The sequence below is a fragment of the Nyctereutes procyonoides genome, unplaced genomic scaffold (genome assembly GCF_905146905.1).
Source record: "Nyctereutes procyonoides isolate TBG_1078 unplaced genomic scaffold, NYPRO_anot_genome, whole genome shotgun sequence".
Lineage (NCBI taxonomy): Eukaryota > Metazoa > Chordata > Mammalia > Carnivora > Canidae > Nyctereutes > Nyctereutes procyonoides.
In genome coordinates this window covers 4,546,244-4,573,667 of record NW_026575120.1, presented here as the reverse complement: position 1 = coordinate 4,573,667, position 27,424 = coordinate 4,546,244, and the positions used below count along the sequence as shown (strand labels likewise).

Genomic DNA, 27,424 nt, shown 5'->3' with positions numbered 1-27,424 from the left:
ATCAAACTCAGATCAAGCCATTCATTTTCTAGACCAAATAATAATGCTATTTCAATTTTTAAAAAAAACCTCTAGGTTAACTTTTAATGTATATAAAATCCTTTTCAAGTTCTAGTGGCTCAAAAAAAAATAGAACCCTAAATTCAAGTGTTTCATTAATTATTAGTTTCATTCCTGTGGCAATGTAGACAGAATTGAAAAAAAGTGAAAGTGTATTTTCCTATTTGCTTATGTTTCCTTTGAAAATTGTAAGGTTATCTCTAAAGTAGCACTATAATTTTCTTGACAGTTAGAACATTATCTGTGGAATAGACATCTTGTTGGCAGTGGGGATAAGCACTTTATTTCTAAGAATATGAGCCAGGAAGTGAACAGATTCTGTTGGCACCACTGCATTTAGTGCCCAGATAACAGAGGCAGGGCCCTGTTCTGTAGGCTATGTTAGTTATCCCAACTTTTGTGGATATTGGCATTTGTTTGAGGGAGGAAGCCAAAACTTATGGTGGTTTTGTTGGTATTAAAAGATTAATAAGTTGGTCCTGGTTTATAGTAACAGAAATCCATGAAGAAGAAACTAAATCAGTTTCACTATTACGATAGCCTCTAATGTGCAATTGGCTCTGAAATACCCATTAATTATTTAAAATAACATCATAAATGTGTATTAATTCTTGCTCCAATAAAAGCTGATGTTGGGTTAATGTGGATTTATTAATGATCTTGTTACTAATAATGTAAATTTGCAATTTGGGTCTAAATCACTGCTTGATCAGAAGCCCACTACACATCATAACTACTTTAAAAAAAATATCTGGAACAAGAAACATCCAGATCTAATTGCTGTCAATCAGAATCTATTTTTCTGCCTTAGAGGCACCTGACAGCAAATCTCCTTACTTTATGTGGTTTTCACAATATAAACTACAAAGAAATTTACTATTGTCTGACATTTTCTAAACAAATCCCTTAATCTCTCCTACTCATTTGTCTTTCAATCTCTTACTCTATTTTTCCTGTAATTTCCCCTCCACTCTATCCCCAGCTTCCTCAGAATGACATGAACCAGAGAAGCTGGAGAATTTCTGAACCAATGTCCTCCGAACATTTTTGGTCATGGGCTCCTCAAGGAGTGTGTGTATGTTATTTACTTATAAACTATAACATATATACTTTTGTATTAATATATCATATATCTTATAAAATATGTATAAAATTAAAGGATAAATTAAAAATAAACGTGAATGGATATTCTAATATTTTCCTCATCTACACTAGCTTTTGCCTATTCCTCTCTGGAAACAACTAAGTGGATTCTGAGTAACATTTTTCCCTCAGATTTCTATGTCCTAGATTAGTTACAATTAATTAGTTATTTTGAGACCAACAGTAATAATAACCAAACTTGAAGGTTGCCTCAGAGACCCATATTTTATATAGTTCTTTTCTCCCCCTTCCCTTATGCTCTGTTTTAGCACAGAACTAGTAGGAAGCATAGAGAGGAGATTATGGTACAAAGAATGAGATGTCTGGTTTCGGATTTGGGTTGTATGGTTCCATTTCTTCTGCATCTTTATACTTGGGCTCTAGACACCTGATTTTGTCTTCTGAAAATAAATCCTTTACCATGACAGAAATATTCATTCATTCAAACATTTATGAATAGAGTTCTAAGCACCAGGCTAAATGAAATAGGCACACATTTGAACTGCTACAGACACAAAACTGCCCCCACTAAGCTTATGTTTTAGTTAGCAAGGGTGGGATCAAATGATTTGACAGTAAACACTATAAAAGAGATAAATCTTCTATGAGTAAAGATAGAATCAAGCAGTTAATTTGGCTTGGAAATTTGGGAAAGTCCTCCCCCATGTGACACTAGCTGAAGATCTTGAAATACAAGCTCATTGGGGCTTCACCTCTCAGCCGGGTGGAGATGGCTCTACTCAGCAGAGCTCCTCATGTGAACCTATAATAACAATAATTTATCTCCACCTGCTCTACAATCACAGGAGTCAAATTCATGTTCCTTGTCTCCTCATTAAATTCCTGCTGGAGATAACCATAACTGCATCGTGCTGGAAAAGGTTCTGATTCCAGCCTGCTACAAACCCACTTTTTGTCAAAGAATTGTATTGTTGCTTTTCCTGGCAATTAACTAGGACTTCTTGGTATCCTATCACCACTTATCCTTCTCTCTGTTCCTCTCTCTCTCTCTTTCTCCTCCACCTCCTCCTCTTCCTGTGCTCCACCCCTTCTCTCATTCTCTCCCACTACTGTTCTCTCCCTTGGGGCTAGCCTTACATGTTAGTCAAACAAAAGTCTTACTTGGGAACTCCAACAGTGTTTCACATAACTGCTTCACAGTTTATCTGGCTCATGGTGGTGTACCAGATACATGGTATAGGGCTTGGGATTCTGAAAATGCTCAATATTTATTACTGATTGGTTTTATCAGACACCATATCTGATGTTATCCTTTATCATATAATTAAATGCTTTTTTTTTTCCTAGCATTTATACGTGGTTTTAGGAAAATTGTGTTTATAATGAGGCAAAATACTTGAGCCCCAAATATCTCCAAATATGTTTTTGGCTTTCTAGTCATAAGGCAATAATCTGTTTAAGTGGCATAAAATAATTTGATGGTTTTCAGTGGTCTAAGAACACAAAAATGAGTTACTTGTAAAATTACCAGATTCACCTGGAACACAAATCAAGCTAAAATATGGCTGGGAAGACCTTGTGTTATTTGCATGCCAACTTTCCACCAGGTAATGATTTTTCTCTGCCATCCCTAATCCTCAACCCAGAGAAACAAAGTTTAAAAACAATGCAATCTACTCAACAAGACTGTGTCTTTAAAACCCATGCGAAAAGACTATCCACTAGAAGAAAGACAGTCTCTTCACTAAACGGTGCTGGGAAAATTGGACATCCACATGCAGAAGAATGAAACGAGACCATCTCTTACACCATACACAAAGATAAACTCAAAATGGATGAAAGATCTAAATGTGAGACAAGATTCCATCAAAATCCTGGAGGAGAACACAGGCAACACCCTTTTTGAACTCGGCCACAGTAACTTCTTGCAAAATACATCCACGAAGGCAAAAGAAACAAAAGCAAAAATGAACTATTGGGACTTCATCAAGATAAGAAGCTTTTGCACAGCAAAAGACACAGTCAACAAAACTAAAAGACAACCTACAGAATGGGAGAAGGTATTTGCAAATGACCTATCAGATAAAGGGCTAGTATCCAAGATGTATAAAGAACTTATTAAACTCAACACCAAAGAAACAAACAATCCAATCATGAAATGGGCAAAAGACATGAAGAGAAATCTCACAGAGGAAGACATAGACATGGCCAACATGCACATGAGAAAATGCTCTGCATCACTTGCCATCAGGGAAATACAAATCAAAACCACAATGAGATACCACCTCACACCAGTGAGAATGGGGAAAATTAATAAGGCAGGAAACAACAAATGTTGGAGAGGATGTGGAGAAAAGGGAACCCTCTTACACTGTTGGTGGGAATGTGAACTGGTGCAGCCACTCTGGAAAACTGTGTGGAGGTTCCTCAAAGAGTTAAAAATAGACCTGCCTTACGACCCAGCAATTGCACTGTTAGGGATTTACCCCAAAGATTCAGATGCAATGAAACGCCGGGACACCTGCACCCCGATGTTTCTAGCAGCAATGTCCACAATAGCCAAACTGTGGAAGGAGCCTCGGTGTCCATCGAAAGATGAATGGATAAAGAAGATGTGGTTTATGTATACAATGGAATATTACTCAGCCATCAGAAACGACAAATACCCACCATTTGCTTCAGCGTGGATGGAACTGGAGGGTATTATGCTGAGTGATAAGTCAATCGGAGAAGGACAAACATCATATGGTCTCATTCATTTGGGGAATATAAAAAATAGTGAAAGGGAATAAAGGGGAAAGGAGAGAAAATGAGTGGGAAATATCAGAAAGGGAGACAGAATATGAGAGACTCCTAACTCTGGGAAACGAACAAGGGGTGGTAGAAAGGGAGGTGGGTGGGGGGTTGGGGTGACTGGGTAACGGGCACTGAGGGGGGCACTTGATGGGATGAGCATTGGATGTTATGCTATATTTTGGCAAATTGAACTCCAATAAAAAATAAAAAAAATAAAACCCATGTGAACTGAGTATAAAATCATACTGTTATATATCCTTTTTTGCTTTCTATTCCTTCTCTCTTCATCAAATGATACTAGGCTTATTAACAATCTCTAATTATTCCACTAGTCCTTGTTTTCATTCAACATATCTTAGGGCTTTAACTTAACTATCCTTTTGTTTTTATTTCTTAGACAACTTTTTCCTTCCTTTTTATATTCTTCCAGCTGGCTTCCTATCTCAGTCCATTCTATCTTCTGCATAATTTACTATGTTCTTTATGTCACCCATTGGTCAATGACAGCCTCCTCATGCTACAAGGCTCCCACATAGGCATTCAGGAGACAGAAAAAAAGAAAAAAAAAAAGAAGGTCATAGAAAGGAATGAGAAGGTCATTTCAAATATGAGTGAACTTTTACTGAATTTATACATATTTTAGAGATAGGGTAAGGAGAAAATACTTGATTTTATCAGTCATTTCTAATCAATGTATTACATTTGCCCAGAGATAAAGTACGGTATATACAGTATAATGTTTTGCTCCTGGGAGGGGGTCATAAAAAAGTGTAGCATTTGGTCATCATCATTTTGAATTGTTTCCTACCACGGAAAGGTATTCTGTAGTGTGAAATTAAATTTAAAAAAAATATAGAAAATGCCACAGAACATATAGCAGACTGTTTGTTTATTCCTTTCACAATATGTAGTTATACACTGGAATAAATTTATGGTATGGTGTTGTTCCTAACATATTTAATGTTATGAACTATCACTCAATATAAAATTTCTCCTTCATCCTTGATAATAGAATTTTTAGCAGACACCTGCTTACCCAGAATACAGACTCAATTTCTTAGGCTTTATTACTAGGTGTGGTCATGGAACTAAATTCTAGCACATGAAATATGAGAGAAAAAGAAGTGTGTCCCTTCTGGCTACTGCCTTTACACAGGGGTGTGTTCATTCCTGCACTTTCAACTCTTCCCATTGACTTTAAAATTGATAAGGGATCAAAATGGTAGAACAGTTAGATCAAAGGAGCCAGGGGTTTTGAAAATATAGAGGCTACATATTAGTCCAGAACTATTTATACTCACTTATTATGTGTATATGAGAAAAAGATACTGTTTAAGCCACTTTTATGCTGGTTTTCTACAACAGCAGTCAAAACTACAGCATAAAGGATATAGTTTAATTTAGTGTTGGAATGTGAGATTTTTGTTTGAATATGGAATTAGGTGTCTTCTCAAGGCTCAGATCATTTTTGCATAAGATTTTGCAGTTTATATTGCTTTGTAATATGGATTATGTTTTATGTGAGCAAATAAAAATATGTTCCTACATTTATATAACTATTATGGTTATGCAAAACTTTGGGAACAATTTAAATAGTCTCTAGAGAGGACTGAATGTTGGATTCTCTTTAATTAGCTAACCACCATCAAGAACAAATACACTAGTTCTTTAAAAAAGTCTAACCTCAAGTCTTTCCCTACATATTTTCCATCTTCACATCTCATTTGGTTTAAAGAGACCACTTCTTAGACTGACTCCCTCCTCCAGATTTCTGTGGAATTTGTCTCTGAGAATTGCTCTTAACCAGCTGCCTTACCCCAAAGACCCACCCACGCTCTATAAGCACAAGTCATATGCCACACGGCCTTCTGACTCATTTGCTAATGTCTGTTCCTAATCTACTTGGTTTTCTTTGATTTCAGTGGCTTCAATTTAATGATATATTTCATCATATTTAGAATTATTAGCTTAAAAGTTAATATTTATATACACTACAAATGCAGTCCTCTTCTCTTGAGACTCTTAATAAATATATGTGTAGCTATCCTTGGTGGCCAGAAATAACACTGGAAAACAACAAGAAATACATCATGCAAAACAATGAATGCCTGCCAAGATTTATAGGTTTCAAGGAGTGATAATGTATATCTAGAGTACAATGATATCTCTAGTACAGTGCTATTTCAGTACATTCCGAGGATCACTCTTAGAAGCTCTACTTTAGTTTTCATTTTTTTTCCAAGTCTTAGACTCTTGATTATACCCTGACCCCCACCCCTCAAAAAAAGTCATGCTCATAAATTCAGTGAAGGATTTGGTTTACTCATGGCCTTCGGATAATAAGTTGATTAAAGTTCTCTCACCAAAATTTCATAAGCTTATATTCTACTTCACCTTCCACGCACTAATCTTAAAGCTGTCACCATGACTGATGAATAGTTTTACAGATATAGACAATTAAGCAAATTCATTTCAGCATCTAGTACCTAATACCTTAGATGTGAAAATGTGGCTTGTGTGTCTCTCCAAGAAGTTTACATGTTTTAAGTGATGTTCACTGGCATTAGGAATGGAGTAGCTGATTGCAACTCTTGTTGATATTTTGAAAACTTTACAAATACTTGTTTCCATTTAATGGAAGTGATGATTATCATAATAATTATATAAAGTGTCATTTTGTGCCATGCAGAAAATACTCCAAATAGTTTATGTATCTAATATTACTTTGTTTTTGTACTTCTGTTCATTGCATGCATTTCATCCATAATTTTATCAACTTTCATAAAAATTATATAGGATAAAAGGTGAGAATCTCTTGCTTCTATACTTTATTTATTTATTTATTTTTATTACTTTTTTTTACTCAAGTTCTATTTGGCAACATATAGTATGCTTTTAATTCCATTCTTTCAAAGTAACTGCTATTAACACTTTTATGCCTATTTAGTCAGAATTTGCATTGTCTTATTTAATCATATAGATTATATGAGATTCATACCCCTGTCCCTATTAATATTTATATCTATATACACAGATTTTGTCAAACAAGATTGGTATGTGCTATACAAAGTGGTTTGCCACTGCCTTTTCCCAGATACACCATATAATGAGCATTATTCAGTTAATGCACACGGATTTCACTCTATCTTTTTAATGTCTACGTAGCATTCCAATAATAGACAGTAATTAAACATTCTTTATTGATGGAAATTTAGGTTATTTCTTTTTTTGTGAGTAACATATAATGATGAATATCTCTGCCCATATATTTTTATGAAATTTTTTTTTACCATATTCTTTGGTAAAGTTCTAAAATAGCTAGTTGCCAATTCAAAGATATTTTAATATTCATTCAGGGGGATCCCTGGGTGGTGCAGCGGTTTGGCGCCTGCCTTTGGCCCAGGGCGCGATCCTGGAGACCCGGGATCGAATCCCACGTCAGGCTCCCGGTGCATGGAGCCTGCTTCTCCCTCTGCCTATGTCTCTGCCTCTCTCTCTCTCTCCCTGTGTGACTATCATAAATAAAAATTAAAATAAAAAAATATTCATTCAGTAGAAAATAGAACAGAAATTCCTAAAGACTTTGATTATAAGTGCTTCCCATAATCATACTTTTCCAGAGTAGATTCTAAACTTGAAATTCTGCATTTAATCTTCTTATTACAAAGCATCCCAAATGAGCTGTAGAGTCAAAGCAAATATTCCACCAGACAGTGCCATAACACTTTAGAATGATGAAATGCTTAAAATAGAATATTTAAGTTAGAACTTGTAAATAGGTTATAATTACTGCTCTCATAATGGAACCATGCTATAGCGACATGTCCAAGAGCAAATTCTTTCCAGCATTCTTAGTATTGATATAAATGTCCAAGTGGTGAGCATATGTTTCTGGAATGTTTAATGTTTCTGTCGGCAGTTGGGCAGGGTTTGTCTTATTTTAGGGGAGCTGTGTCATAGGTCAGTTAATAATTTCTTATGTCATTATTACATTCCCAACAGATTTGATAGAATAAATGCACATTTCTGAAAAAGTGACCCGAGCATGCCAATCATAACAATTTTATGGAGAATTAATATTTTAATACAATATATAATGAAGAGTTTGCCAGAAGCATGGAATTCTCTGCTGTCATATAGTTCAAGCACACTGCTCTTTGCTGTCAAGTCTTTGACTTCATTTAAACCAAACTGATCTAGTTTGTTAGCAAAACCACAGTTTATGGAAACCAGACTTTTTTTTTGAATCACAGAGTTAGAGATTATTTTTTTTCCTCATTGCCGAGGAGAATTGCAATGAAGAATTAATATTTTATCAAAAGATGGAGAAGGATGTTGTCCAATCTGCAGGGAGTTTTCAATACCAATGACCATGTTGGATTTACAGAAGAAATTATATTTGTATTTACATTAGGATTCAAAAGCACTACATTGTTGGAAGAATTTGGAGAAAATCCCAAAGATAAGAAAACTTTGGCCAAGTCTACTAGCTAAACCATGCTTCATGTAACTCCAATCTTTGCTCCTCTCACTTAGAAACTTTTTAGAGGAGTATGGCATCTACAGGATTAGTCAAAGGAAGTTTGGCATGAAAAAATAATTTCAGTTATTGGCTCTTTTTGGTTAAGAGTTACAGAAAGATTGATACATCTATCGACGGCAAATGTGTCAAGATATTATTTCAAATTTTATCAGCATATTTGGAGATATTGTTGCCTTTGTGAAAAGTGTCATTATTCACAGTGATTCATAGCACTTTAATTATGATAAAACATACTTTTAAAGGGAAAAAAATAAAAAAGGGAAAAAAAAGCCCAAATAATTGACATTAAATAAAGTAAATACTGTGACTTTCTGTCTTTCTAAAAGTTAGAGAACGCTCTTCTGGTATGCCTTGACCTATGAGCTATCTGGTGGCTATTTAATTTCAAAAGGAGGAAATAAAACCAATTTTGTCATCAACACAATTCCAAAATACAATGTTCACAAACTATTATAAATTCTATTAGTGAACTGAATAGATTAATAAATTTTAGTTTTTGTATATTTTGACTATTTGCACAATAAGATATTCTTTGAATTATAAAGCTACAATATAAGGCAAAAGAAACATTTACATGTCATTAATCCTTGCAAAATACTAAGTGATGGCAACAAGGATATTTATAAAATCCCAAAAGCCAGATAATCTGTGCATGTGTCTTACCTTTCTTTTGCGAAGCCTGACTGGGTTATCTGTGGGTTCTTGGGTGGCCAGAGTTTCCTTTAAGTGTAAACACTGCATGCCATCTCCTGAGTTGACCTTTGGGAGACTTTTGTTTTGATGTTCTGAGAAACCACTCTTCTCTAGGCCATTTTCAGCTGACATTCCACTAGGGCAGGAAGGAGGTTGCAGAAGGCAGCTTCCAGAATCTGCTTTTAATAACGGCAGTCCTCTGTCTGTGCAAGGAGCAGCCAAGAACTCATCCTGTACTACACTGCAGGTGTTTCTTTCATGTTCATCTTTAGGGAAGTCAAGTTTCCTCCGTTGCTGAGCAATCACAGCAGAATTAAACAATTGTTTCTCAGGCACAATATCTTTCACAGTCAAAGAGTCACATGCACTTATTTGGGGTGCATCTTTTATTTCACTTAAACTTATATCATTACAAAGCTCCAGGCTTTTGCTTACAATGTAAGTAACTTTTTTCTCTCCCCTTTCTTCTACCAGTCCTAAGTCAGCTCCACCAGCCATTCTCCAGGAGTTACTTTGGTTACCTTCCATGATGGGCAGCGTCTTTATTAAGGAGCCTGCTCCTCTGCTGCTATGTTGGTCTGATATTTTATGTCCTTGGGTAGTTAAAATCTGCTTATCATCTGTAATATATGGATCAGAATCGGCTTCCTCATCAGAAACATGTACTAGTGTTTCTGTGCTGGCCTCCAGAGAAAGAAACTGATCTTCATCTTCATGGCTGTCATTTTCATCCACCTCCTTTGAAATGTGACCCATTGGCCTCCCAGGAAAGTCTCTCATCTCTGAACCATGGCAGCAGTCTGGTAGTGAAACACACTTCTCTTTACGATCCACATTTAAAGTTGCATCTTTTTCCATACTTGCCTGCAAGCTGTCAGCTACTAGTCCATGATGACATGCTGGGTTATGATCATCAGAATTAAAAGGCTGCCCAATCCATTGGGTCACATGTTCTTCCCAGCTTCTCTTTCTGATAGCTACAGACATGTCATCGTAGTTTGACAACAGATAGAGAGATATGTTCCATATGAGACTAAAGGAGATGGAACTTGATGAAAGATGACTTCATATCCACTGGTCGAAGAAGAGAGTGTTTTGTCATTTCACCACCTATTAAATTTAAAAAAAATATATATGTATATAGTTCAGGATAATCATTAACACCAAAATACATCTTAGAAAAGAGCACATTTAATCTGTGCTATGAAAGAGTAAGTAAGAGATTTTAAAAGCTTCTATTCCTTAGCTTTAATGATGTTACTTCTTTAAGAAATAGCATAGTATTAGAACAAAATTTTGCATTTAATATTTCTGGTCAAAAACACTGACAACACTTGAAATGCAGCTGAATTGATTGACTTATTAATGAATGACAATCCAAGTACTGAATGTGTGAAACTCCATTAAGAACACATTTGCATTGCAGTACTTAACAAAATTCACCAGGAGAAACCTGTTGCTCTCACATACATGCTTTCCTGCTCCACTTTTGTGAACACAAGATCTTACAAAGATCTATTTGCTGTTTGGTTTGAATCACAGCAGAGGCCACCAGCGAACTGTTCATGCACGACATGAGCTATAGAGACAGCACATATAATGTCTTAGTTTGGAAAGAGCTAATACAGATCCCAAACTACCAGGATGTATTTACTCCAGGGAGTGACTAAGAAACATGGAATAATCTAGTTTAGCTCCTATTAACACACAATTCACAAGAAAGTATAACACACACCGTTGACCATGCCTTAGGATAAATACATTTGCATTCATGCTATCACTGCTACCACTAGGTAGCAAGCTCATTTTGTTGAAGCTTAGAGACATTGAATAAGTTGCCCAAGGTCATATATCCCAGAAGTAAACCAGGATTCAATCTAGGTCCTGTTTCTAACTAGGTAGCCAACAAACTTCACTGTCTCCATGGAATGAGATTCTACTTGTGCCCCTTCCCTCCACCTAGCTTAAAGATTTTTATTTGTTTATTTATTCATGAGAGACACAGAGAGATGCAGAGACACAGGCAGAAGGAGAAGCAGGCTTCCTGCAAGGAGCCCAATGTGGAACACCATCCCAGGACCCGGGATCATGAACTGAGCCAAAGGCAGACAGACGCTCAACCACTGAGCCACCCCGGTGCCCCACTCCACATAGCTTTAAGTATGTATAAAATGTGAACTCCTCATGCAGGAATTCAGTGAACCAAAAAGAAGATGTGAACATGGTAAAAATAATTGGTACAATTCTTCAGAAATTTCAGTAGCATTCTTTTTCGCTTCTAAGGCGTTTAGTTTGTATACGTCTATTAGAATTTGGCCATAAAAATCTAAGTAAACCAGGAAACCAGGCCCTAAGATAAGGTAGATTATAAACACATTCCAGGTAGCTTTCTCCTTTTTTTGCCTTGAATTATTCAAACCCTTAGTTCAAGGAAACAAATTATACCAATGTAAACTGAACTTTAAAAAAAGGACTAATACAAATGTTGTTCCATAATGAAACCAAATTATTGGACCATAAAAGAAAAATCCCATTCAAAGAGCAGACACTTCTAGTTTTTCCTCTACACAAGAAATGTCAGCACATAAATGGATTGGCTTATTGATCTCAGCCATAAACAAGATGGACTGCTGTGCTGGTTTTGGGTCACTTCAGTCTATTGAAAAGGCTTCTGAATCCCTACCAAAAATTTCAAGCTATTCTGACTAAGCACTTGCCAGAAAGGTAAATATTCCCATCCTGTGAAGACTAGTGGAGTTAAGGAATGTACTAGAATTTGGTACCCTAGCCTGACCAAATATCTTTCTGGATGCTATCTGGTTCCCTCAAAGGTCTGTGACCATTTGAAAATGGTCAGCCTGCACATTTTCCATGTTGGCATTCATTTTGCACTCAAAAGAAAATATAAAGTCCCTGAATTCCATGCATAAGTCATTATAGTGTGGGAGGCTACGGAAAGTGGAAAAAACGCATAGACGCAGGCCAGAAAATTTCTGCTTTCATGGGCAAATTTGGGTCATAATAGGGCGGTTCTGTTTTAGATGCTTTCTTTTCTTTATTTTTATCCAGTATATAGAGAGAGCAGGCTAACTTAAGAAATGCCAAGTGGTATTACTGTGTCATTCCTAAGCCACATTTACATTTAAGTTAAGACTAAATTCTGGATTCTTTTTTTTTTTTTTTTTTTTTTTTTACTAAAAAGAAATGGAGTTTTATTAACTCCTTGGGGGACAGATTACATAAAAGTTTTACCCTTAGGACCTTCCCATATTAATTTATTTCACTCCACTTTTGCAAATAGGTTAGTGTTTTTATAATGTCAAAGGAAGACACTTCAACAAGTTCTGAAGCAAAGGGAGATTGTAAATTAGGTAGAGTGTACACACTGAAGCATTAACTCCTTCTGTCCTGCTCATTTAGGTTCTTTGAACACTTCCAAATCATTCCTGTAAATGCATAGTGTCTATATTTTTAAAGACATAATTATCCTGATTATCCTTCTGACCATCACCTCTACATTTTCAGTGCTCATTCCATATCCTATGGTCTGACAGATTTTTAAAAATGTTCTCTCTCCAAACTTCGTTATTCACACTTCCTATTTAAATTCTATTTACAAGATAAAATCTGCCTCCATGATCTAATGGCTGAACAGAGTATTAAGAAGGAGTACTGGATAATTGTCAGTTGCATCTGAGCATATTGGCGTCATTTTCTAGATCATCTAAATTGATTATAATCCATCCTATAATATTGAGATGTCTTTGTAAAAGACCTGATTTTTCCCTATCAGTCTCCTCACCAGATTGCTCTCTTTGTAACTGTACTTCTAACTATTGACTATTTTGCAAATTTCCATTACATTTTTTTTTATAATCCTTTTGTGCATTTTCATTCAGAATGAGCTCAGCTCCTGAGGATTTGGATGAAGGATCTGGAAAAGTGTAGGTCATTGCGGAGTGTTGATTTTATGAAGTGAATTTCCATGGGGATTTTTCACTTCTTAAATGCATGTGTTCAAACACCACTATATTAATATCACAGGAGACTCTATATACCTCTAATTATGTAACAGTCCTGGAAAATGTTTGTAAAATGTCCAAATTTGCTTTTTGTAATATTAGTGCATAAAATGTTTAGACACGAATGAATTTCAAATTTATTACTTAGTTAATTTTGTAACACCATTCCTTAACATTGGCATTTTATGCTAAACAGTATATATTTTTAAAGATTTTATTTATTTATTCTTGAGAGACAGAGAGAGAAAGAGGCAGAGACACAGGCAGGGAGAGAAGCAGGCTCCATGCAGGGAGCCGGATGTGGGACTCCACCCGGGTCCCCAGGATCAGCCCCTGGGCCGAAGGCGGTGCTAAACTGCTGAGCCACCTGGGATGCCCCAGTATTTTAAACTTAAATGAAATTAAACATTATTATGCTAAATGACAATATCTGGAGACATTCTAGTTTGAGAATCACTGACCTATATCTCATATCAAACAATCATGCTTTCCTTTGCACCTGCTTCTGAAATAAGCACATACTATGTACCTTGGCTTGGTAATTGTCCTTAGAGAAGGAGATCCCAATGATAATCACCATTGCTCATTCTTTTTTTTTTTTAAGATTTTATTTTTTCATTCATGAGAGACACAGACAGAGGCAGAGACTCAGGCAGAGGGAGAAGCAGGCTCCATGCAGGGAGCCTGACGGGGGACTTGATCCCAGGACTTCAGGATCTCACCCTGAGCCAAAGGCAGACGCTTAACCTCTGAGCTACCCAGGCATCCCACCACTGCTCATTCTATATTCTGAGAGAACATGATGCAAATAAAGCACTGTGGCTGAAATCGAATGGGCAGTGTTGAAGAACTGGCAGCAACACTGCCTGGCCAAGATCAATTCTTCAATACTTGTTTCTTCAAAGACTCTGCTAAACATTAGGAATAAAAATCTAAATAATATATTCCACCTTTCCTAAAGGAGCTTACAGTTTTATAGGAGAAACTCATCTAGGGGCGCCTGGGTGGCTCAGCAGTTGAGTACCTGCCTTTGGCTCAGGGCGTGATCCTGGAGTCCCAGAATCAAGTCCTGCCCTGGGCTCCCCGCATGGAGCCTGCTTCTCTCTCTGCCTGTGTCTCTGCCTCTGTCTCTGTGTGTCTCTCATGAATAAATAAATAAAATCTTTTTAAAAACGAGAAACTCATGTAGAGAAAAATAAAGGTCTTCTCATGCCACAAATACCATGTAAAGTTTAACATAAAGCAGATGGTCATCAATTTCTCTCTCCTTTCTTTCTCTCTTTCCCTTCCTTCTTTTTGACTTTTCTTTCTCTTTCTTTTCCTTCCTTCCTTCCTTTTCTCCCTCTCTCCCTTTTTTCTTCCCTCCATCTTTCATCCTCCTTCCTTCTCTCCTTCCCTTCCTCCCTCCAGCGTTCCTTCTCCTCCTTCTCTTCCTTCCTTCCTTCTTTTTAAACAGTGAGTGGTGTGGGATGATGGAAACATTAGGTAGGGCTTCAGAGGAGAAAACCCCTAAATAAAGTCCTCTGTGGTAAATTTCCTGCCTCCATGACTTCTAGATAAAATGAGAGCTGAGGTTCAGAGTTTCACTGTTCTAAATCACCTGTTTGGGAAAGATAACAGAGGCAACAATAAACTCCAGAGAATTACTGCAACTTGAAAACCCATTTGACATCTTGGAGAGGAATCACATTTCTTGAATGCATTCAGAGAAAATTGAGGGGAGAGATTTAAGAAAAAATTTTTTAAAAAGATTTTACTTATTTACTCATGAGAGACACAGAGAAAGAGGCAAAGACATAAGCAAAGGGAGAAGCAGGCTCCCTTTAGGGAGCCTGATGCAGGACTAGATCCCAGGCTTCCAGATCACGATCTGAGCCAAAGGCAGATGCTCAACCACTGAGCCACTCAGGTGTCCCTAAAAGGGATTTTTTTTTTTTCAGATTTTCACAGACTTGTCTTCAGATTCAAGGGAATCTGTGGAGTATGCAGTGATACAAGAAATAAAAATAGAACACACTAAGAAACATTATTATGAAATTTCAGAACTTTAGAGGTAAGCAAATGAATGTAAATGTTATCAGAGAGAAAGAAAAGAGTTTATATATTATTTATTACAAATCTCAATACTATTGGATTTTTTTAATAGCAAAATTGGAAACAAGACAGTCAAATATATCTTCAAAATTCTGATGGGAAATTATTTCTACCTTAAAATTATGTGAAGAGCCTTAAAAATTTTTCTCATCTGCTGAAGAAGCTACTGGAAGTATAGTTCCACCCAAATAAGAGAATAAATAAAATGAAAAAGACATGGCAACAAGGGACTCAGAAATTCAACACAAAGACCAGGGAATGGGCTTTCCAGGATAAAATTTATGTTACAGACCTAGTGGGCAATCATTTCACATAAACCCTCAAGTTCTCTACAAGAAATGTCTCTAAGGAAAAAAAAAAACCCACACATGTAAATAATTGATTATATGAGGTATATGAACACATTGAGAAGAATTTATAATAAAGTTGGATGATATTAGATGAAAGAAGTAGTAATAATTATATAGAAAACTAAAAATCAATTATTATCTACAAGAAACAGGCTTGTAAAAGAAAGGAAATATAATCATAGTACACTATCTGGCTTAGCTACGAAATTTTTGGATAGCCAAATACTGCAAGCAGTAAATATGGACTTAATAAAAAATTATGAAAGCAACTATTTTTGAAGCATAAAATTTTTATAGGGGATAGGGTTAGGGATGCTGGGAAGAATAGTCTCAGAGAGCTAACTCTTCATTTTCTATAACAGAAATTTAACAGAAAATGTCTAAAATGGGAAAAATAGTGTAATTGTATTGTTTAGAAATATGGAAATAATAGGAGAAATAGCTAAAAAACTTAAATTATTATAATTCTCTGTGTTATTTGCTTGAGATAAAGAAAAATTTATGAATCTCAGAAAGCATGTTAAATAATAACCTACATTTAATCTAAATTTTAATATGTTCCAGAGAATTAATTTTAAGATTAAGTTGATATGTAAATATGTCTGCATTTCCTCTACAATATATCCAATAGGACTTAAATATTCCCTGTATTCCCTTCCCCACTCATTATATCACCCCCTGACAAGTACACATATATCTTCTTCCTTCTATTAGCACAATAAAGGTGCCAGTTTGGGTATTTATTTTTGGGCCAAAAATGTCCTGTAGTTTTCTATCAGATTCTTCAGTGATTTTTTTTTTTAATGGCTCTTTTTCCTCCCCTGACCCTTTTAGGAACTCCTGCAAGTCTAGATAAATATTCTTGGTAATCCTCTTAGCTATAGCCTTCTAAAATATTATCTTAACAGAAGTTTTAGGATACAGAAAATTAGATGCAAATAACCTTAATTGAGTAAATGAATATGAAAAGAGGAATTCTCCATTGCATTATATTGCAACTTCTGGACACCTCATCATAGTACTTGGAAAGATGGCAACTTTTCTCATTCAACCCCTTAAAACTCTAAGTGTAGATATCTCATTTTATCCTTTCAGAACACAGGTGACATACATAGACATACATATGCCTACATATACATAAATAAAAATTTGAAAAATAAGTATATATGCACACACACACATGATTGGCTCCTAGGCTGTTTTTAAACACCATCATACAGGTTCTATGTATTTAATGGAAGGGAAAATGAAAACATAATAGTACTGCCACTTTATTTTTCTCTTTCCTTAGGTGGCCACAGTTGTTTTGGTTTCCTTGAGGGTCTTTCTTCTTAATTACCCATCCCACATTAAATTTCTAGGTCATGTTTTCCTTCTACAACTGCTTTAAAGCATATATATGTGGAATATCTACCACATGGCATATTCTCAGACACTGTGGGAAAGAAGAGAAGATATGGGGAAAATAATCTCCTTTTAATTCAAAAGTTTCAGCTCTCTAAAGTGCACTCTTGCAAGAAGAAAGAATGCATTTGAACCAAGAAAAGAACATTTCCACATTGACCCACTTTGTAGCTAATATGGTAAGTCAATGAAATGGAGAGATTGGGAATCTGAACACCCTATCATGATTTGAAATCTTAATGTATCTTAGCCTACTCTCAAGGAGTCACATTTGCAAATAGAAAGTGCCCCCAAACCACTTATGAACTGAATTAGACAACTGGAACAGAAACAACAACATTGACATGACCACAACTTAATACAGTTCTTCAAATGTACGCTCACTAGTTTCAAAGGAAATCTTCATTACAGTGAGCATTTGCAGAGGCCAAAATGAAATTCATTTTCTTGATGGAGCTGTCAAGGAACAAATTACCAAGCAAACCAAACTGTGCACATTTGGGCAACTTCCCACTGCTCCCCAGCTCAATAATAACATGAAGAGGAATGCTTTTCATTGCCAGACTGATGTCTCATATTCAAGATGCTCAGGAGCACTAAGAAAGCGTAGGCAGATATGACTTTTCTTAATTCCTTTATGTAAATGTACGAACAAATAGCCACAAAAAGATAACACATTTTAAAAAAAGCATTTCTATGAGTCTAGTCAGGGGTCAGAGTAGCCAACTTTTAGTAGAAGACAATTGGCGCTTTTCCTTTAAAACACTCATGCTGTCTAATCCAAATTGGACAGGGCTAGAAATAGTCTTTAGGAGAGAGAGATCTTAATAATATGATGTGTGAATTTTTCTTAATATGATTTTGCGCAGATTTTCTTTCTTTCATAGCAGTCTGTGTTCTGATTCTTCACAAAATTATCATCCATCTACTTTCACATATTTTTGTCAGGTGTTGGAATTTACTCATTATGCCTCATTAGCTGTCTGTGGAAAACAAACTCTTATTGAAATTCTTTATTGGCAAATTGTTTAGTGAAGCTTAAAATAATATATATGAAATAGCTTCCATGTATTTAGGCTTTCTGGATATCAAAAAAATAGTAAATCATAGGATAAACTGCCTATAATGAACTAAGCGGAATAAGAAGTATATTACTTTCTCCAAAGACACAGCCAAGCTTCCATCATTTTTGGTCTTTAGAAGAAAAAGGAAGAAGCAGGTACCCAATTTAAAAATATTCTTTTAAGACTTATCTATTTTTATGTATATCTCAGCTTTACTAAGCTTGGTAATTTTTTTTCTTATACTTAGCTTTCAGAGTCAAAGATTCCAGGAATTAGACAAACCTGAAAATTAACTCTGTCATTCATTAGAAGTCAGCTCATTATTAAAAAGATTTCTAAAATTATAAATTATTATTTCTGTGGCGCTCTATTTTTATCATCAGGTTCTGGCTATGTAATGAAGCCTCAGTAATTTCTAATTTTTTTTGCAAGGAGGAGCCCAGGTACTGGCAGTGTTTGACTTACTACCACTTTATAGCTTAGGTCAGCCAGGTCTGCAGATTCTCTTAACATTTTCTTAAGTAACCCACATGTAATTTGAGGAAATCTTGGAATACTTCATAATATTTGCCAGATATCACTAAGACCTTTTTGGGGATAACTGGTTTCCAAAAGATCCCAAAATTAACACAGTCATGGGGAATAATATTGCATCATGGATACAGTAATTTCTAGGTATGTGTATTTTCTTTGGGTTTTTCTATTTTGCTTTTTAAAAGTACACTGTATTCTCAATGATAGTGTTCAATCCTATGCAGAATCCTTTGAGCATTTAGAGCTGCACTGAATCTTAGATATTTCTGCAAATACATTTATTAATAATTAACCATTTGGGTTTTTGCCCTCCTATCTTTTTTCTGTAAAACCCCTCATAACCAAAGAAAAGTATTGCCTTTGCTCTGAACTTGTTTCAGTTGAAATTTTTCATGCAATAGGAAATAGCTTAGAGTTAAATTTGTCATCAAGAGCTTGGTTGCTTTTTTTTTTTTTTAATGGCAGAGCAACATTTCTATTCAACAAGGGACATGGATTATATTGCTTTATCATCAGCATGCTGAGATGTGTCTCTGCTTTAAGTGGTCACTTTCTATTTTTAGCTTTGCTATCATTTCTAAGAACCCTCTAACGGTAGACACCGTAATCACCAACTGCAAATAAGAGATATGGCTACAACCACACAGGTACTTGGATTCCTAGGTGCCAACAGGATACTGAGATTTCACTCATTCAAGTAAGTATGACTTTCACTGAAATTGGGAACACGAAATCACTGGGAACTTAGCTACTTCTGTTAGGTCAGCATCCTACCAGGGGTTGATGCCTCTGACATCAACTTTTCCTGCTGTGCTTAATATCTATAATCCTCATCTTATTTTGCCTTCTATCTATGTACAGTTGAGCTTGCTTTTTATTACCACATGTTCTTCTCTATACCCAACTAACAGCAGGCACATTGAAAACTTTTGATGATCATGATAATAGTAATAGTAATAGTAATAAAGGACTTCTAATAGTAATAGTAATAAAGGACTTCTATTTACTAAGCATTTACTGTGGGTCAGGTACTGTATTTATACTATCTCCCTTGGTAATAGTACTCATAAATACTCCATGGAGTAGTTGCTATCATTGCCCTAATTTCATAGGGATAATTTTGGCAGAACTTAGTAACTAGCTCAAGGTCAAATACCTACTAGTGGGCAAAGTTATCTCCATTTTTTTGTGAAGGTAAGATGGCTATTAGAGAACCATTCCCCCGTCCGCCCCCCAGTAATTTGGATTAGTCACCTAAACTTTGTTTTCCTCAGTTTTCTCACATCTATAAAGGGAAGAGTGAAAAGTTATTGAAAGGAAAATAATAATACTAAGCTAAAATAATAAAACTAAGCTAATGATACGTGTAGAACATTTAATCCATTGCATCTTGTGAGAATTCACTAGATAGATGTTCAGGGACATAATGATGATGCTAATGGTGATGCTGCTGTTGCTGACAACGATGACTACTTTAGGTTTTGATTGATCTTAGCTGCAGAATCCATGGCTGAGTATGAGCTGGAACTATGCCTTGCATGCCCATGTTGTTTCAATATAGATGAGCAATTTGGCCAAAATATGAAACACCATGAGTCTTTCTGACTAATTGACCTATGCTTTTTGAAACAGATTTGTCTGTTATACAATTTGCAAACAATTTGCCTATATAAAATCTCATGTGATGCTCAAAATGACCCAGGGATATAACTTTTCATTATCTTCCTCACTTTACCGATAAAATGCAGAAGCGCAAAGTAGTTATGGGGCATCTTTCAAATCACAGAACATCAAGTGGCAAAGATGCAGATCAGAGCTGGTTCTTTGACTCTGCTTATGAGCTTTTCAGTACACCATACTATTTAAACAGTGGAAAATTCACTAGTGCTCTGCTGTCACTGGTTTCATGTAACTTTTAATTTTAAACTATTTCTGGATGCTCATGCTTCCTTCTGGCTTTTAATAAATTTGTAATGTCATCTTATGAGAATGTTGTTAACCTTTGGCCTCAGGCTCTGACGATTCTTGACAACCTCTTATTTTCTTTCCCCTGTAAAAAATATTCTATCATCACAGGATGTCTGGAAAATTAAAAAAAAAAAAAAAAAAAACAAAGTCCCACAATCCCACTCTTTATCACCAGTTTTGCTTTCCTTCCTTTCCTCTTTCCTACTGATTTAGTCCACAAACATTTATTGACAAACAGGTATGGAGAGCATCTGATGTGTTAGGCTATCTTGTTAATTGCTGAGAATAAAAAGAAACAATTGAATTTCTAAACTTCTCTGATCCTCCTACTTCCTTTCTATCTCATTTCCATTATTGGACTGATGTTCTCTTTGAATTATTTGAACTGTATTGCTAGAACACTTGGTTAATCCAGTCTAATACAAAACAACCTTTTTACATATATAACTAGTATAGTAATTTTTTTCTACCCATCTACCTTAATTAATGAGCACATTCATATGTACTGTGTTTAATAGCGCCTTCCCACTATTTTTTGTATGGAGTCCTTATTTAATCTTTTCTTTAAAAAAAAAAGATTTTATTTATTTATTCACAAGAGACAAACACAGAGAGAGAAAGAGAGACAGAGACACAGGCAGAGGGAGAAGCAGGCTCCATGCAGGTAGCCCCATGTGGGACTCGATCCCAGGTCCCCAGGATCAGGCCCTGGGCTGCAGGCGGCGCTAAACCACTGAGCCACCCAGGCTGCCCTTATTTAATCTTTTCCAATTGATTTACAAACTCTATAATCTACTGAATCAAAATCAGTAATCTCTTTTAACTAGGTCTCAAGGTCTTCACCTTATTCTGTTTAATTTCAATTAAACTAAGTCCATCTATTTCTCAAAACTCTGTGAACTGACTAGAAACTTAATGCTAAAATAGAACTATGGAATAAATGCTGCATTCCTATATTCACACCAAAATCAATCTGGAGTCTTGTTTGGTTTAAGTTGTGGGATTAGGGTGCTTATCATTCATATGGGGAAAGAGGGTACAACAGTCATGCCAACTCCTTAAAATCTCTCATCCTCTTTAAATTCACATGTACAATTACTGGCATTTCTCTATTTTCATAATAAAATTCTCTGATCCAGATCTAGGTTATCTTTTTGGAAATTTGTTGTCCTGTGGTGATTTCTACAGAAAGATTCTTATTGTAAAATAATACACTAATTCATTCATTCTTCAAGAAGAAACAAGATCAAAACAAAAGATTAATTTAAAATGTCCCAAATGTAAACTTGTTTAAAGCCTAGAAGACCCAATCCTCTATGAATGAGATCAAAGTATGCCTAAAATCTTTAGAGTGAGGTGTATGGTATGGGCAGGTTTAAACGTGGTCAGAAAAATCATCCTTTGAAATGATAAGATCCTTAAGAAAAAAAAAATAAAATGATGTATTCTCTTTTGCTAGGTTCTCTAAGTAACCATGCAGTCAGTTACATAGGCTACTGCTTTACTGAATTTATTCCTCATTCCAATATTGTGTAGGATGGTGACACTGAAAGTGTTGAAGTGTCTTTTAAATGTAATAGCATCAGGAAATTCAATCTAGTTCATAAAAATGGGGAAAAGAAAGGATCATGACACACATTCTGTCTAAGAAATGGCATATAGTAGAAATGACATATATTAGTTTTATGAGAAAGCTTCTTGCCTTGGAAAAGGCAGTATTCAGGTTGCATAGCAACATATGTTGTCATATATGAAGTATGATACAGCTTAAGCAGCCAACTCTCTCATTTTACACTCTACCAGTCAGACATTTATTTATATACTGTAAGAAATTCTATATTCTACAACTAAAAAACTTTGTAGAAGGCTCAGAGTAGATATATGAACCAATTAAAGGATTGAAAATAAGCTGTACAAGGGAAGATGAAAGGCATTGGCTTTATTTGGCCCACAAATGTATACTTATGTTTTCATATGTTCATTTAGATTTTCCATATTTCGACCGAGGAAAATCCCATAAAACTGGAAATAGGCTAGAGCAATAGAGATTTAGGTTAGATAAAAGAAAGAATGTCTGGGTATATGAGATCCTTAAACCGATTCTGAGGTGGGGTAGTAAGATCTCTGAAAGTCGCTGGTCAGTATAGATTTGTTATGATACCATTTGAATATATCAATCGGACAAGCTCCTTTCTAGCCCTACATTTTTAAGACACATCAGTTTAAAATTATTATAATTATTAGCATGTGGATTGATTTTCTTGGCATAAACATGAAATAAAACAGTCACCAACAAGTTACTCCACTGAAGTGTTTGTCAAAGGCGTAAGAAAAGTTTTACATTTGAGAAAACTTCATTACTTAGTGAATTGGCTCTTTTTTTTTAAATCAAGATTTTTCCCTCCATACTGTACATGGGTAGTAGCTTTGAGCTTTTCTTATTCTTTAAAGAAGTACTACAGTTTCTGTCTAAAAGTAGCCTTCCACTGGATATAGTCATAATTCATTCTGCATAATTATTATTTGAGAACAAGATGAAGTAGTATAAAGATATCTGAATTATGAAGGAGCACTCCACTGTGATCTCTTCCACTAGCAAGTGGTGTGACCTTGGACAGGTCACTTTTGAATGTCATTTTTCAGCTGCCTTGTGTCAACCTCAGGACAGCGTTTGAAGAAGTGATCTCTTATATTCTTTCCTTCCTTGAAATTCTTTTCAGGGATTTTACCAAATCATAATTTAGATAAGTCAGCATTTTATTTTGCATGTGCTGAACAAAAGATTTTTTTATCATATTTATAAGTTTTAAGACATCTTAAATTGTTAGTGAATGGTTAAAAATATACTAAGATAACTTATTCTAGCATAGAATTCAATAATAAGTTGGCTAATACCACAAATGGTCACCTTGTACTGTGTAAAAGTTTAGAATTAAAACATTTGATTTCTTATGATCCAACTGTCAAACAGCTCTCATCTTTCATTTATTATATTTTGTGTTCATCTAATTGATTAGGAAATACACATGAATATTTATCCCCTTCACATACCATTCCACATAATTTCTATAAAATAATTCTTTTCATTTTTAAATCTTCAGAAATATAAATGCAACAGTATGTTATGCATTAAAAAGTCCATTTTATTTCAGTCATTGCTAGATTTCTTTCTTCATAGATAGAACATTTAAACATTTAAGATACCTTAAAGAGATTAGAGCCCAGTGGAAATCTAATTTTATGATTATATGAATTATGAATATGATTCATTTTTCATGTGATTGCAGTGATTTCCAGCTGCCTTAAAATAATAATACTGAATGTTGCTGTCATTGAGATTTACTTCAATTCTTCAAAAATGTTCAACGCAAGTATAACAAGAGCAGTAAATCCAGGAAAGTAAATATAAAGTAAATTGGATTCTAATATATAAATTTTGAAAATCAAGTTAACTACTATATAGGATAGAAATAATTTTTGAAGTTTCATGTGTTGACTCTTTTTTTTTTTTTAATGAAACATTTAAGCTGTACATTAGCAGCCTGCACTGTGATTGAAACTGGTTTAGGGAAACACTGAGGAGTCCAATCTTCATATTTTACATGACACATAGAATATTCTTTGGAGATTCATTATAAAGAAAAGCCACTCTGGTGCCATCTACTCTCCCTGTTGGCAAAGGAAGGGGGGGATCGAAAGAAATCATTTACACCTCACACTTAAGTGTGAGAATATGTATTTGTTTTGTATTATGCCCTGGAATAGGAAACCTGGTCTAATTCACTAAAAAAAAAAAAAAAAAAAGAAAGAAAGAAAGAAAGAAAAAAGGAAAGTAAAGATAAAAAGGGATCACAATAAAATCGTAGTTTATGGAGGAAAAGAGTAAAATCTCTCTGGAGCCTATTTTAGAACTGACATTGTGCTAAAACAATTTGCCTCGCAGTTTTCTCCTCCCTACACATTTTCCACTTCTAATTTCAGAGCTTAGCTCCCAAACTTAGGAAACCACGACTCCTTGCAAGATGCTAACATTTCTGTCCAACTTTCTGCCTCTTCAAAGCCTGCCTGGAAATATAAAGCAGAGAGTCCACAGCGTCTTACCTAGACAACGAGGAGCTGAACCGCCCAGGCATGACATCGCTCAACACTCAGGCTAGGAGAGAAGTCCGTCCCCCGTTAGGTCCTCCAAAATACACGTTCACATTTTCGTGGTTGAGATCATGGCTCTATTCTAAGCAGTTTTACGCAGAGTGTGATTCTAACAAAAACACCCTCTGCAGCTGGAGGGAGCCTTGGCTAAAGCAGGAGCCTGTCAAGGCGTTCCTGGTGACTTCTGTCCACTAAATTCAGACTGATGTTTTGCGAGAGGGGCCTCCACAAGCAGGCCCAGATTGCCTGGGAAGCATTTCCTGCCTCTGAGTAGTGCATGTGAGAAAGAGTGCACGAAGCAGAGGGAGGGGGGCAGAGCAGAGCCCGCCTGGGCGATTGAGGAGTTCTGATTTTACACAGAACTGAAGTGAGTTTGTCAAAGCTCTTGAGGTGATTAGCTGGAGAGTCATAAAGTCCTAGAGCTTTCTCTATCCCCCACTGCTGATGAATTAAAAAAAGGGGGGGGGTGGTGGGGAAAACAATTTTCTCCCTCCTTTACAGCTTCCCCACTGTATTAAATGTATATGCACAGCTTACTCAAAATACCCTTGCCCGTTCTCCTTTCAAAAGATCTCTTAGGAGAGGGAGATGAATTTAGAGTTTTAAAACTGTCATCCCCCAAAGAGGAACACTTTTTTTTTTTTTTTTTTTTTTTTACGCTACTTACAATCTACAATGCTGCAGCCCCACATACAGTACCTGAGAGGATCTGTAAGTAAAATCCCAAGAAGCCAGGAGATAGAACATTGTCTTCAAATCTCTCCAATCCCAGGAATCCTTCAAAGAATTAAAGTAGTTCATGTCATGGCACATGCAGCGTTACCTCCAGTCAGAATCCTCCAGTTACACAAACACAGTGCTGGGAAAGCAGAAGACAGACTCCATCTTGATCCTATTACAGTCTTGCTGACATTAACCACTTGCAACTTCTTCCATCTAGCATGACAGAGTCCCTGAATCACATCTCCAAAGCGGCTCACGGTATCTGCATCCTTTGTCCGACACAAATTTTGTGAACTATCATCTGTTTATCTTTTCTGCTTTCTTGTGCCTCCACTGAATGACTTCCTCCTAGCTGCTCCAGGCTGGGAACTTGGACTACCATTTGGTTTTGATTAAAACCAGACAGCCAACTCTGGAGAATTTAGGGAATAAGCTAATGGAAACTGCAAGTATGGCTTTAATTAGTGCATCAATTAATAATAGATGTTAGCTCGTCCTATAATAAGATGACACAAATGTCAACACAGAGGAAGCTCAAGTCCTTTCAGGAAAGAAGTTATACCAATTCTCATTTCTTTATGACCCAGAATTCTCCTGAGGGAAAGTGGAAGGAAAGAAGAGGGATGTGGCCTTGGGACATCCAGGTTGTGCAGAGGCCAGTGGAGCAGCTTTGTTGTTTATACCAGAGAAACAGGAAACAGTATCTCTGAGTTTAATTATCTTGCTTGGGTGAAATTGCTCTGTAATGTCTCCCTTCTACTTTATTTACACTCAATGGATTCTCTTGCTATTTATGACTTAAGCATTTTTTTGTGTGTGACTGGTGATTAGATTAATCTGATTATTGGGTCCATGCGCAGTTTACAAATTCTTAGGGATTTCCCATAATGGGAGTTACAAGAACAATTCTAATTTCAATATGCTAAATGAATAACATAGAGCTACAAGAAATATTAAACTTTTTAGCCCAAGACCCACCCTGTACGTCTCTGACATTGAAAGTAGTTTTCGTTGTTCACTTTTATTTTCAGTTGACTCATTTTTATAAAGACGGACAGATACCTGGATATCACAATGGCCATCTTTTTCATATCCTCAAAGAATGCTGGGTAGGTGGTGATTCGATGCAGTATGATGTGACACCTACTATTTCTTTTCTTATTAGATAACTAAAATCTCTCAAAATTAATGCAAAGTATGGACTACTAGAGAAATAGGAAATGGCAAGATTAACATATTGCATGTGAATATGAAGATGAGAAGCATTCACACAAAAACCTGTGGGCAGAAGCAAGTTTTAAAAGTTTTTTATCAAAACGTTACTGATTTAAAAATGAGCACTTAGATTCCTTTAATTTAACCTACAACCATATGGCAAGAAGGAAGTCCACACTTTCATAAATCCTTTAAAGAGCTACTATATTCATATTGATTGAAAATACTTTCACTGAAACCATGCCATTTAAGCTTCCCAATAATCTCTGTGTGTGTGCTCTTATTTTATATTAAAAATAAAGCACCTGAAGTTTGTGGAATTGTTTTTCTTACAATCACATGACGGAAAGTGGCCAAGTCCACACCAGAACTCAGATTTTAACTCTCAGTTTTGTGTCTTTTCCTTCCCTCTGAGAGTTTGCCTGCCTCTCTTGACTCACACTTAATTGCTGTGTGAAATTGGGGAGACTTCTTAAACTTTCTGAGTTTCAAATACCCCTTTAAAAATAGGGACAACTCCACATAACTCACAGATTGGAATGCAGAATTTGCTTTATATACACATATATTTATAAATTTGTATTTATTTCCCTGAGGAAAACACTGGAGCAGAATGGAATGAGAATTGATGTAAGTTCTTTCCTAAAATAACTTGTTTATCTCCATCTCTATCTCTGCCCCTAGTCTTCTGGTCTTCTAGTAGAT

At 35.7% G+C, this 27,424-nt stretch overlaps 1 protein-coding gene across 7 annotated transcripts in view; it reads right to left on the bottom strand.

The window, feature by feature from the left end:
• DLC1 (DLC1 Rho GTPase activating protein) overlaps positions 1-25,832 on the bottom strand; it is a 409,505-nt gene extending 383,673 nt beyond the window's left edge. For 4 of the 7 annotated variants that reach the window (XR_008665666.1, XR_008665667.1, XM_055334970.1 and 1 more), the window contains exons 1-2: positions 24,734-24,967; positions 9,167-10,306 (exon numbers count right to left, since the gene is read on the bottom strand). Coding sequence is in view for 5 of the 7 variants with exons in the window: in XM_055334970.1 (XP_055190945.1) it covers positions 9,167-10,183 (1,017 nt within the window). In the remaining 2 variants the exon portion in view is untranslated. Of the gene's footprint in view, positions 1-9,166; positions 10,307-24,733; positions 24,968-25,480 lie in introns of those variants that run through there. The other 3 variants (XM_055334963.1, XM_055334966.1, XM_055334964.1) reach the window with 2 other exon arrangements.
• Between the last annotated feature and the right edge of the window lie 1,592 nt (positions 25,833-27,424).